At 51.5% G+C, this 12,784-nt stretch overlaps 1 protein-coding gene across 8 annotated transcripts in view; it reads left to right on the forward strand.

Moving 5' to 3' along the window:
• Positions 1–12,784, forward strand: part of RAPGEF1 (Rap guanine nucleotide exchange factor 1) — a 132,040-nt gene that overhangs the window by 91,944 nt on the left and 27,312 nt on the right. For 3 of the 8 annotated variants that reach the window (XM_017849912.1, XM_017849913.1, XM_017849916.1), the window contains 2 exons: positions 11,284–11,541; positions 12,405–12,497. The exons of 3 other annotated variants lie outside the window; for them this stretch is intronic. In XM_017849912.1, coding sequence (XP_017705401.1) covers positions 11,284–11,541; positions 12,405–12,497 — 351 coding nt within the window. The remainder of the gene's footprint in view (positions 1–11,283; positions 11,542–12,404; positions 12,498–12,784) is intronic. 2 more of the 8 variants (XM_017849914.1, XM_017849915.1) reach the window with 1 other exon arrangement.

Genomic DNA, 12,784 nt, shown 5'->3' on the forward strand with positions numbered 1-12,784 from the left:
CACACCATGTTAAGGCATGTGTGAGGAATGACATGAGAGTTGTAGGCATAGAAACTTTGTGGGTGGTGGAGCAAGGACAGGGTCGTGGGGGCTGGGGGTGGAGCTTGAGCTGTGGCTTGAAAGACAGTTGGGATATTTTAGGAGCTAAAGGGCATGAAAAGCAAGTTAAAGATGTTCCAAGCAGAAGGACCTGCCAGAGGCATGGAGGCCAGGAAGCCCAGTGTCCATTTGGGAAGGTCATCTCAAATGTAAGCACTTAGAATAAGGTCATGAGGGCAACGATGACAGCCCTCCTTCCCGTCTCCCTAGAACCTCCACTCCAGGAAAAGCCAGTCCTCCCCACCCGCAGGCTCTGCCGGGCCTGGACTCGACTGTTTGCTGGGCTTCTCTCTCACCGGCACCGCCTACGAGTTGGTCCCAGGGGGTCCCTCCTACTGTCCCCCGCACAGGCTTCAGTCCTGTCTGCTTGGCCATTCATTCACCAGAGGTGTTAGCTCCTGGTCCATAGACTCGCCTCTTGCCTGACTTAGGCCTTAACCCCAGGAGACTTGAACACAGACAGGACTCCAAACCCTGACATGTGGTCTCGGGGGCATTCGGACCAGCTTGGTAAAAGAAAGGTGTTGAGAAGAATGTATGCATGACCGTGAGGCAGGAAAGATATAGAGAGATGGGTGCAGCCTCTGCCATCCTGATTGGGCCAGGCCCCGCCTGTGGCTGTTATGTGGGGGCGTGGCTCCATGTCTGAGTGACAGCCTCACCATCCCTCCCAGAAGGAGCTCCCTGGGCTGCCTGTGTATTCCCATGGTGGCCCTGCCTGGTGGCTGCCCATCTGCTTTCTCTACCCTACTCCTTCCCACCTTCCACAGCAGACTCCCATGGCCCTCTCCTCTGCATGTCCCTTCTCTGGCTTGCATTTTCTCTGCTTCTGCACATCTCAAAAGTTGTAGATTTGGTTCCTATTCACGGTGCCCTTGACCAAGATATTATGCACAATCTCTCAGTAACCATTAGGGCTGCCTGTGCCCTGCTGGTGCTGCATGGTTGGCATTGGAAAAAACACCTTCCTCCAGCCGGGCGCGGTGGCTCACGCCTGTAATCCCAGCACTTTGGGAGGCCGAGGCGGGCAGATCATGAAGTCAGGAGATCGAGACCATCCTGGCTAACACGGTGAAACCCCATCTCTACTAAAAATACAAAAAATTAGCTGGGCGTGGTGGCGGGCGCCTGTAGTCCCAGCTACTCGGGAGGCTGAGGCCGGAGAATGTTGTGAACCTGGAAGGCGGAGCTTGCAGTGAGTGGAGATCATACCACTGGACTCCAGCCTGGGCGACAGAGCCAGACTCCGTCTCAAAAAAAAAAAAAAAGGAAAAAAAAAAGAAAAAACACCTTCCTCCGTACCCCACACTACTTTCTTGTACGTTCTTTCTTTGCTAACTGAAAGTTATGGGTATTTACTGTCACGAAAAGATCTATTTGGGTGCTAGAAATCTGTTGAAATATTTCTTTACCATCTTGGCTTCCAGAATGAATCTGGATAATTAAAACTGCTAGCAGACCCAAGTTGTGAGTAGAAGTTACATTGAAATGCCTGTAATAACTGTCATCTGTTTAAAAAAAAAAAAAAAAAAAAAAAAACTTCAGGCAAGGAGAGTTAAGTGTGTATCATCTTGAGGACTTTAATTTTTTAAAAAGGGTCTGCAGAGCAGCTGGCATCCCATTCTGGGTGAAACAGTCGTTTTCTGAGATGGGCCCAGGTTTCTGCGCATCAGCACACGTGCTCTCAACAGAAGGCTTGGGCTTCATGCAGACGCTCGGTCCCCATGCCATGGTGTCCCCTCACTGGGAAATACCAGGCTCAGCTCCTCGGGACCCGTGGTAGGTTCCTTCACTCTGCCCATGTGTCTGCCTCTCCCTTGCTCACTCTTTCTCTCGCTCCCCACCCCCAACCTCCTGGCCACAAACCATCCCCAAGGATGAGCCATCACAGAGACCGTGGGCATACTGACGGGCCTAAAGGCCAAACAGGAAAGGGGAGAGAGAGAGAGAGAAGGAGAGGAGGAGGAAAACGGAATGGCCCACGGGAGGGAAGTGGAAGACAGTCCCGTGGGGCTCTTGGCACCTGTTGGAAACTTTGTTGGAAAAAATAAGTTTCTGCCATCCTGACCTTTGTCTCTCGTTCCTCCCTGATGCCATCTTGTCTTACTGGCTTTCTGTCCTGGTCAGAGCTAGATCACATTGAGAGAGAAAGAGCAGGGAGCATCTGTGGGCAGAACCCAGTAGCCGAGGGTGGGAAAGGGATTTCTCAAGGCAGCCCCTCCTCCCTGGATGGGGTGGGGGTGTTGGTGCACAGGCTGGTCAGACCCTCCCTTTGCACGGTCTGCATGGAGTGCTCCTCTTTTGGGGAAAGGACTGTGCCGCTGTCTCCATGTTGCGAAGCCTCCTTGAGGCCTCTGCCTCCCACTGGTACATGGTCCTCCTTGGCCTGGCGTAGCTCATGTAGTACACAGGTGCTTCAGGTTATTTCACACCATTGACTCCTAGACTCTCCTCCGTTCTTGGAGGTTTAGCAGCACAATATAGTCTACAAGTCTATGCCCTTAAGGGTGTGGTCTACCAGTCTGTGCCCTTAGGGGTGTAGTCTACCAGTGCATACCCTTAGGGGTAGCATCTACCAATCTGTGCCCTTAGGGGTAGAGTCTACAAGTTCATCCCCTTTGAGGCAGAATCTACAAGTCCAAGGTTGAGTCTCTGCAGATCTCCAGCTGGTTGCATGCAGGCTTCTCTCGTCACCAGACCCTGGGCTCCCTGAGGTAAAAAATTAGTCCCCATGCCTGGCACATAGCAGACAGGCAGGCAGTGCCCATTCACTCGTCCTGCCCCTCTTCTCCCCGTCCCACCATGTCCTACTGATACTGCACAGGGCATTAGCCTTGAGTGGGTCCACTTCTCTCCAGCCTGTGACCACTCGCTTCCTCCCCACTCCCGTGTCTCACCTGGATGCACTGCAGCTCCTGACTGGCCTTCCTACCTCTGCAGTCAGAGGCCCTCCCTGCTTCTCAACCCTGCAGCTAGACTAAAATGTCACCACATCCCTGCAGAAACAGGGCCAGCTTCCCTGGCTCTTAGGAGGCCCTCACACTGTTTCTCCCCACTCTACCGTGAGCCTGTCCCCTTCACACCTCCACTGCCTTCCCTTCATCCCTTCCCCACATACAAGTTTCTCCTTCCTGCTCAACCCCGTCTTCTTCTGCACCATGTTTTCTCCTTACTTGCTGTATGAACCTGAGCACGCCGCCCCGCCCCAATGCCCTGGGCCCCCCTTTCCTCATCTGTGCAATGGGAGCACAAGGTTTTTATAAGGATGAAGAGCACACATGATGTAGTACGAGATGCACAACCAGCATTTCATGGAAAGGGAGGTATTAGCATTAGATCTTTCACCACATGGGGGAGGCTGCTGCTTTCCTGTGTAATGCTCCGGTTCGTCTTCTCAGGATTGCATGTCCCCTGAGGAGCGGGCATGAGCTGTGAACTGGCAGCTTTGGTGCAGCCTAGCCTCTAGCTCCCATGTAACAGATGCATTGATCCCAGGCTCTGGCCAAGAATCCATTTTCTTCCTCATTTTCCTTCCCTACTAATCTGAGGCTCTTGCTGTTGTGTCTGGGTCAAGAGTTTCCTGGGTAGTTCCTGTCTGCAGAGCCCTTGAAACACAGTTTGGCTCCTGCAGTGCATTCCCCCTGTGCTTTTCCACTCTTCCTGATAGACCCAGTGCTACTCTGAAGTGTGAAGACTGGATTAGATCCTACTCAGCTTGACCCGGTCTTGTGGAAGGAGATACATGCAGACCAGAGCCCCTTCCAGGTCACTGCGACCCTCAGGGGGTATTGTAGAGCCACCTCTGGAGAAATGTCCAGCTCTGGAGGAGACGGTGTTACCTCCTGAGCCCAGGAGTGAGCCTGCCTTGCCTTACTGTGGGCGGTAGGGAGTGTGCCCATCTCGAGAGCGGGACTGGTCACAGCCCTGACAACAGGAGCAGAGCTGAGAGTGCCTTGTGTTGGGGGCTTTCAAAAGCAACCAGTCTGATGCAGCTGTTTCCGCCCCCTGGTTCTAGACTTTGAGAATCTTTGTTGTTTACAGCCTGGCATTTTGGCTGGTCGGTGCCCCTGGACCAGCTTCAGGCGCAGTAGTGTCACTGTAGCACCTGGCCGTGGTTGTCCTTCTGACTCCATCTGTGACAGGCGAACTGTCAGGTGGGAGTTCAGTCAGGGTGCTGGGAAAAATTACGGAGGAGAAATTTTAAGATAAAGTTATAGGAAATAGAAACAAACCTTCTTGGAAGGCCGGTACCAAAAGCACCCCCATTCCTTGTAAAGGTCATGCGCTCACACGCACCCTGAGGGCCAGTTCCACATCCAGTGCCTCTTGCCTTTACTTCCACGTCGGGCTGCCGTCTCCCTATCGAGGGCCTTCCTTACTACTCTGTGATCGAGATTCACTGCGGTTCTAGAGATGGAGAAGCCAAGAGAGAGAAGCTGAGCCATTTGTTCCGAGTTAAGCTAGAGCCATGGTTGGAATCCAGATCCCCATCATGAAAAATACAGTGTTAAGTTAACATTTTTGAACTGCTTAATTGCCAAATAAATTTTGAGATCTCGTAAGGCTCAGTCAAAAGAGAAGTGTGTAGGCTGGACATCGAGAGGCGTGTATTTGTCCTTCATGGTCTGACATGTTACAAAGTGTAGCTACAGGCTCTAAATAGAGTTCTAAGAATAAGTATAAATTAGAGCCCCTGTCAGGCTGTTGAAATGCAAACTGAGTAAAAATAGTTGGCAGACTTCTAGAACTGAATTTGAATCATTTTTTGGTGTGTATTAAATCTTTCTATAAAGGGTTGATGCTATTCAGATCAACACTTAGTGAATTACAAAGCATTCTAGAATGTATTGGAGGTTTTGCAAGAGTGTAATTTGCCATAAAGCCATTGGCCAAAACGTAGTATTTTCAAGGGAGATACTGTGATTCCAGTTGTAAAAATATGTCACATGAGAAGGAACTTAATAAGGAACTTTTACATTCACCCATCTTCTCCCAAGCAACACGTTTTTGTTCTTTTACATCCTTTTTTTCTTAGGATATTCAAGTGGTTTTTAAAAATAAGCTCCACTAAGAAGTTTATTTGAAAAGGGAGAAGATATTTTTTGGACCCAACGTAATGCTAATGTTACCCTTCTTTGAGGAGAAGGATGACTGCCTCCTTACCAGGATCAAACACAAAACGGTCTGTGGCAGATCTCAGTTCAGGTGCTGGTGGCATTGGCCTCAGAACCTACCACTTGGCTTTGGAACTCATCTTTTGACATTATGTAAAGTGTAGTTATTGTTACAAATTAACACAAGGGCATCAAAGAAGAGGAGTTGCTCCTGGGCCTAAGGTAGACCCTACCAAAGTAAGGTAGACCCTTCTGTAAACCAGTAGTTAATTGGGACTGTAAAGAAAGAGAAGACAAAGCCAGAAGTCTCCCTAATAGTTTGCCAAATGGAGTAACAAGGAGTGTTACCAAGCACCTTTCCGAGGCAGGAGGGTGTCCTGGGAGTGGTCGTACCCCATCTCTGTAGGAATCAAATCAGATAAGCTTTTCTCCCCAGGCGATCATGTGGGCCTCGTCAGCAGTTAAAAGCTCAACTTCCTTCCAGAATAGATCAATTAGGGCCCACACTGTGAGGCTCACAGTCCCTAGTTGAAGGACATATGTGCTCTGAGCCCACCGCCGGTGCTGAGCTGTAGCTCCCATTGATTCTCCACTGGGGAAGGAAGCCCAGACCACACTAGAAAAGCAGCTTCCCCTGAATGTGTTTTCTCACAAATGAGGAATAAAAATTTAAACCCGAAAACCAGCTGTCCAATAGCTTATCTATTTTGCTAAGTAGCATCCAAAAACTCTGAAGTCATAAGCCTTGCTTGAGCCAAGATTATACAGTAATAACGAATTTCTGGCAACTTCTCTTCCCAAACACTTCACCGTGCCAATGAATCCATCCATTTACATGACCACATTTCCCTGTAACTGGTGGAGCTGACAGTTCTCCAGGGCTTGGAGCTCAAGTCACTGTGGAGCAACCGTTCTGATCCAGGTCCCTCGGCCTGTGTCCCTAACCCTCAGCCGCTGATGAGTAGACAGCCTCCTCTGGCACACGGTCTTCCTGATCAGCAGAGGAATTAAGTGGAGTGGCTGTTATATTGAGGATTCAGAGTTGTTCCTTTAAATATCTACTTTCCTGCTGGGCATGATGGCTCATGCCTATAATCGCGGCACTTTGGGAGGCTGAGGTGGGAGGATCACTTGAGCCCAGGAGTTCGAGACCAGCCTGAGCAACACAGCAAGACCCCATCTCTACAAAATCCAGAAAATTCGTTGTACCTGGTGACACATGCCTATAGTCCCCCCTTTTTGAGAGGCTGAGGCAGGAGGATCAGTTGAGCCCAGGAGGTCGAGGCTACAGTGAGCCATGACCGCACCACTGCACTCCAACCTGGGTGACAGAGCGAGACCCTGTCTCAAAAAAAGGAAGAAAAAGATCTTTCCTGCTTTCTTGCTAAGGCAACACAGGGCCCACCCCTAGTCCTTTTTCCATGCCAGGACTATAATAGAGAGAAGGTGTCACCGAAAACTGGTGCCTTTTCTAAGTATTTTACTTGTGAGAAAAAAACAAAACTGCTGCCTGGCCAGCCTCAGGCAGCTTTGCCTTTTAATGAATTGGCCACACGCTCGCATATGAGGTCATCGGCCTCCAGCATCGTTTTGACTCCGGGGCCCAGTTGCTTTCAGGGGTGTGTTTCCAAAGGAGCTGGTTGCTGATTCCACCTTTTCCCTGCCTGTCCTGCCGCACTCCGGCCAGTGCACCCCTCTCTGCATCCTGGCTTATGGATCAAGTCTCAGCTCACTGGGCTTTTGCATGCCTGGCGTCATAAAGCACTCAGCTAAGGAACTCTCTGCAGAGTTGGTGAGGCTGCACCCTGCAGAACTGTGGGATCGCATGGTTAGGGCCTGTCTTATGTCTGGGATACACTCAGTATTTCAGAAAACTGATTGTGATACCAGCCATCCCCACGCTGCCTCTTACCAGCTGTGTTATTAGGCACGTGGTCTTCCCTCCCAGCCTCAGTATTTTCATCAGTTATGAGAACCGTAAGGCACTGTGTGTAGGTTAATTGAGATGATTCATGCAACGCCTTATCTGCCCAGCAGGAAGATACAGTAGGAGTAGTTGTTCTCGTCCTCGTGAGGCAATCCCTGCTGTGTTTCGACTGACTGTGTGACCAGGGCTGACATTGGGGGCCAGACACCCCCTCTCCTAACTGGCACCCCCTAGATCTTCTGCAGAAGTTTGCAAGTCTCAGACAGGCAGCCCTTCCCGTTCTAAAATCCTCAGCCCAAACAGTCTTATTCTGGCTATAAATAAAAGTTCCTGCTACACAGAGAGCAGCAGCTCGTCAGAAGCAAAGCCGGGCACGAGCCAGATCCTGAAATAAACCCCCGGCTGTGGTGAGGCGGCGTTTCTGTGGAACGGCCCTCCCTGCCTTTCTCCCTGCCCCTGTGGGTAAGTGTGATCATAAGGGGCTGGAAGTATTGCTCTGGAGAATCGGTAGAGATGAGGGCCCGTTGAAAATGGTGTGATCATGAGCCCTGATGCAGCTGCTGGCATCTGCAGAGCCCGAGGGGCACAGCAACGGCTTCATGGTGATCAGAAGGCTTTCCCTGTGTCTCCCTGTCCCGTGAAGGTACCTTTCCAGTTTGGCTCTTGTCCCAGCATGACTGCATAGCTTGAATACCAGAGCGTGAGCTCACAGCTGCAGAGGGAGGGCCAGGCCAGGCCAGGCTCCTTTGTCCAAGAGAGGCCGACTCTCCTTCCTTTCTCCTTGGTGGCTGCCCCCTCCTTGGCAGTCCACACCCTTGATCGTTTCCCTGAGCCTCCCTCCCCAGTGTCTGGACCTGAACCCACGCAGTGGGTGAAGTTTGTCTCTTACCCATCCACGCTCAAAACTGAGCCGCTGCTGTGAGTCAGGCAATATTCTAGGCACCTTCATTAATAATACGGTGCCTAGACTATGTATTAGGTGCCTACTAAAATACGTATCAGCAAATACATATTAGGTCCCTACTGAATGCCCCAGTGCTGTTATTTAGAGCAGTTCCTGGATTGTTTGGAGGGCAGGAGAAGACAGCTGCTGCTGGCCGAGAGGTCGCCCACACCAGCACCCTGCGGAGGATTTGCATGTAGTGCTCTGCGTCTCACGGAACGTCCGCAGAAACCTTATGGGAGAGGGGCTGTTTTCATCCCCGTTTTAAAGATGAACAGCTTGAGCTAAGGCTCGAGAACTTCAGTCACTTCTACTAGGGCACACAGGCAGAGATGCCACGAGGGGCAACTGGAGATCGTGCAGTCAGCAGCTGCCCTGTGCCATCTCCCGGAAGAGGCACCGCACTTTGGGAGTCTGCCCCTCACCTTGTTGAATTAAAACCCGCTAAACACACCGTGTGGTTCGTTAGGAAGACACTTCTCCAACTTGGTACGTTTTGTGATGACACAAAAGCCATTTGTGTATGTGTAAATCAGGTGCTAGTTATTGCAGGGCACATGTAAGCACAAAGTGACTTTACATGGCACCAATGAGGCTGTGTCAAGACTCCAGAAGGAGTTGGCGTGGAGCATGACTCTTAAACTAGGCGGCAGCAAGACAAGGTGAGAGAGAAGTGTTTAGCAAATCTCGTGGTAGTGTCTGGGTGTTGGGAACGAACATCTGGCAGATCTGAGAATTCGGGCTCCTGCAAAAGATTGAGCCACTCCCTGAAACAGTCGTGCAAGGGTTTCCTGAAGGCAGCACGCCGTCCCACCGCTCAGCCAGTGCATCCCGCTCGCTGTCTTCTCTGTGGACCTTCCCAGCCAGCGAGGGAGCCTTGCTGTGTGCAGGCGTCCTCCAGAGATGAGATGGAAAACCCAGAAAGCCAAGCCCTTCACCCCGCTGCCATCCCAGGAAGGCTCAGAGTGAGCTCCCAGGCCTGCAGCGCCATCCTGGATAATTGCTATGAAACATTGAAGTGTTGCGTGGAGCCTGCTGTGAGGGCTTAGGTAAGGGTGGCAAGCCAGGGTGTACCAAGTAGGGTGTCTGCCCCCCCCGAGCTTCTCCTGACAGAAGGATATGAAGGGAACTTCACTTGTGCAGGTACCTGAGTGTTCAGTGCTGGTCGCGTGTATGACACTTCCACTGATTCATCTGACCATGGCCGAGGGTTGGCCTTGAGTTTGTGGGTTAGATGGGGAAAGCAGATGTGTAAGTGGTAGTGAGTTCTTAGGGCAGATGTCATGGATCTGGTGTGAGATCTAGCAGCCACTGGAGCTCACAGGAGTGAGAGGAGGGAGGAGCTTGAAACTCCGGTCAGTGCAGCCAGGAAGGGGCCACAGCTGTACACATGGGTGGAAATGAGAGGGTTGCGTTGTCCCTCGAGTTATAGTAGCTCTTTGTACAGGTTAAAGGGTAGCTTTGCCAAACAGCTTAAGGGCCAGCCATGGTGGCTGATCCCTGTAATTCCAGCACTTTGGGAGGCTGAGGCAGGCAGATCACTTGAGCTCAGGAGTTCAAGACCAGCCTGGGCAACATAGAAAGACCCCGTTTCTACAAAAAAAATCAAAAAGTGAGCCAGGCGTGGTGGCATGCACCTGTGGTCCCAACTACTCAGGAGCCTGAGGCAAGAGGATTGCTTAAGCCCAGGAGGTCGAGGCTGCAGTGAGCCTGGGTGACAGAGTGAGACCCTGTCTCAAAAGTGAAAACAAAAAACGACTTAAGGATGAGTGGCTTTGACCTCTTGTTAGTTTAAAACTTCATTTGTCTTCCTCTTCTTCCTCTTTTCTGTGGGTTCTGAAAATCCCCAACCACAGCAAACACAGAGAATGTTTCAGTGAGTGGCACGCACATTTGTGTTGGGCTTGACTTTCCTCACGTCCTGACCTCTGTAGTGGGCCAGTGAGCCTGGCAAGGTCTGTGTTTTGTTTAATTTTGTGACTCATTCATTCATCCATATCTGCAAGGACTTTGGACGTGGCCAGCCCCACAGCGCTCTCCAAGCTCCCCTTGATGGTAGCAGCATGGTGTCAGGCCTTTGTAGGACACGATGACATCACGTCATTAGGTTCTCTCCATGTGGAGGCTGCTGACCAGTGGTCCTAGAACGCCTCTGTCCCTCCTTCAGCAGCAGAGCCCCAGCCTGGGGTGCTCACTGGACCCCAGAAGCCATGGGATTTGCTGTCACTTCTCAGCAGTGTCAGACTTTCCTGTCTGATGAGCATCTGGGGGAGTATAGCCTTGTGGCTACAAGGTGGCATCAAAGGTGTAAGATCACATTTGTTTTTATTTGAGACAGGGCCTTGCTTTGTCACCCAGGCTGGAGTACAGTGACTCTATCTTGCCTCACTGCAACCTCTGCCTCCTGGGCTCAAGTGATCCTCCCATCTCAGCCTCCAGAGCAGCTGGAACTACAGACACTTACCACCACCCCAGCTCATTTTGTGTGTTTTGTAGAGATGGGGTTTTGCCATGTTGCCCACGCTGGTCTCAAACTCCTGGGCTCAAGCGATCCACCCGCCTCAGCCTCCCAAAGTGCTAAGACTGCAGGTGTGAGCCACCATGCCCAGCCTACTTCATTTGTTTAAAAAAAAAAAAAAAGGAAAAAAAGAAAAGAAAAAAGAAAATGGGTTAGGAAGAGAAATGGACTCAGACATCGTTAGCATTTCCATAGTGCAGCTTGCCAGCCACACTTAGGGTTTGAGCCCTTCCTTTCCAAAAGCATTCAAGGTGGATTTCAGTATTTAAAAGTTGCAGTGTTTGACGCTTAAGGAATAAAACCTGAGAGATTCGTCCAAAAATTCAAAATGAGTAATTAACAGTGACATTGAATTTACCCGTGAGGTTCCTAAGCAGGCAAGACAGCGATGGACCACGCAGGTTTTATTTTCTGTCCCAGCGGAGCATGTGGCCATTTAGACAGCCCCGAGGACAGTGCTGTTCACTCTCCAGTCTCAGGGCCCTTCTCAAGGGAGGAGGTGCTGGGTGTGGGTATCACAGTGGCCTGAGGACTGGGGGTTGCTTGGCGTGATTGGTGGCCCCGTTAGAGTTACTATGAACGGCCTGTCACTGCTCAGCTACTGCCGATCTAATTACTTTTTCTCTTTTCTGTTTTCTTCCCGTATTCTCGTTTTTGTTTGTTCTCCACCTGGATTCTGTAGTATAAGTCTGTGTTTAGGTCCTACTCCCAGGATTTCGTGCCTCACCACCAAGCTTCCGTTCCGCCTTTCCTTCCGCCTACCTCCTCTTCCTCTCCACATTTCCCACCTGCCCACCAGTCTCAGAGCTCTGACTTAGCCGTGCCAACCATGGCCGGTCCACCTCCCAGCACCGTGGACGGGCCTCTCTCGGCTTCTCAGGAGAGCAGCTTTCATGGGAATACTGTCTGCCTTCCTTCCGAAACCTCTTTCACTGACCCGGTGAGAACTCGGCGCGCACACACACACCCACACATACCTCTGCACGTGGGGCTGCATGGTTTTTTAAAAAGCGGTTTCACTGTTCCTGAAAGACACTGCCTCCCCTTCACTAGCAGTCAGGGGGTGCCAGCGCACACCTGCTGGCAGCATTGCTGAGCCGACAGCCACTGAGGGTCACAAGGTGCAATGGTAGCCCATCTGTTGCCAGAACAGAACTGACTCTTCTATACGAAGTTCTATCAAACTAGGAATCTGATTTTCCACAAATAGATTAGTGGCCATTTAGCGATGAAGTTATCAGACGCATGAGATACAAAGTGCTACTAGCTTTCCATTTAGTTGTCTGTTTTTAGGGAAAGGGTGTCACACACCCCTTTGTAAGTGTGGAGGTGACAGATTCAGGGCAAGTGTCTGTTTGGTTGCATGTGGTGCCGATGACAGAAGCCTATTAAAGTGCCTGTAGCGCTTCGTCCAACTCAGAGAAATGCTGCCTTGCTGATTGGAGCAGACAAGTACATGGGGCAGAGGAAGTGCAGGCAGCGGACCCCACTCCCTAGTGTGTGGGATTGTCTTGATGTGTTGCTTCTCTCCCTGCATAATCGTTTCCCGCCACACTGGGGACCCCTGCTGTCTCCACTACAGTGAGATCGTCTCTCCAGGATGATTTAGCCCCGGACACCATTGGAGAAGCAGCTGCAGGAGACTTGGGTCCTCTCTAGCGCAGAGGCAAGAGGTGGCAAAAGCAGCTTTGCTCTCTGCACCTGGGGAGAGCAGAGTGCAGGCCGTGGCGTCCCCTGACCAGCTGTGAGGGCTGGCTGGAGGGCCTGGCCCATGTGTCTTTCCTCTCATCCTATCTCCCCCAGAGTGAAAACGCCAGTGAGGAAGCTGGTGAGGGTGAATATGTCAATCTGTATTCCTCTGGCCAGAGCAGCGAGGAGCTGGCTCCCTCTCGAGGAGTAAGTAACCTCGGGCGGCCTCCTGCATGTGGCCTGGCCTGGCAGGGCTTGGTCCCTGCCCTCCCGAGGCCGCTTCCCCCGCACCTGCTTCTGTTGGGCTGAGCCCCCTCCTGGTCACCAGCAGACTGGGCTCCTGCAGGCTGCTGGGAGCCAGCTCGGCCCTTGGGAGAGGACATGGCTTCCAGGTGGAGGTCTGCCCTTTGCTCCTGCTTCAATGCGTGTGGCACTCCTCAGAGCCTGGCCAGATGGGTCTTCTAGAAATCTCTGGGAGCAGCATGGCACGGGCC

The sequence above is a fragment of the Rhinopithecus bieti genome, unplaced genomic scaffold, assembly GCF_001698545.2.
Source record: "Rhinopithecus bieti isolate Rb0 unplaced genomic scaffold, ASM169854v2 scaffold_31823, whole genome shotgun sequence".
NCBI lineage: Eukaryota > Metazoa > Chordata > Mammalia > Primates > Cercopithecidae > Rhinopithecus > Rhinopithecus bieti.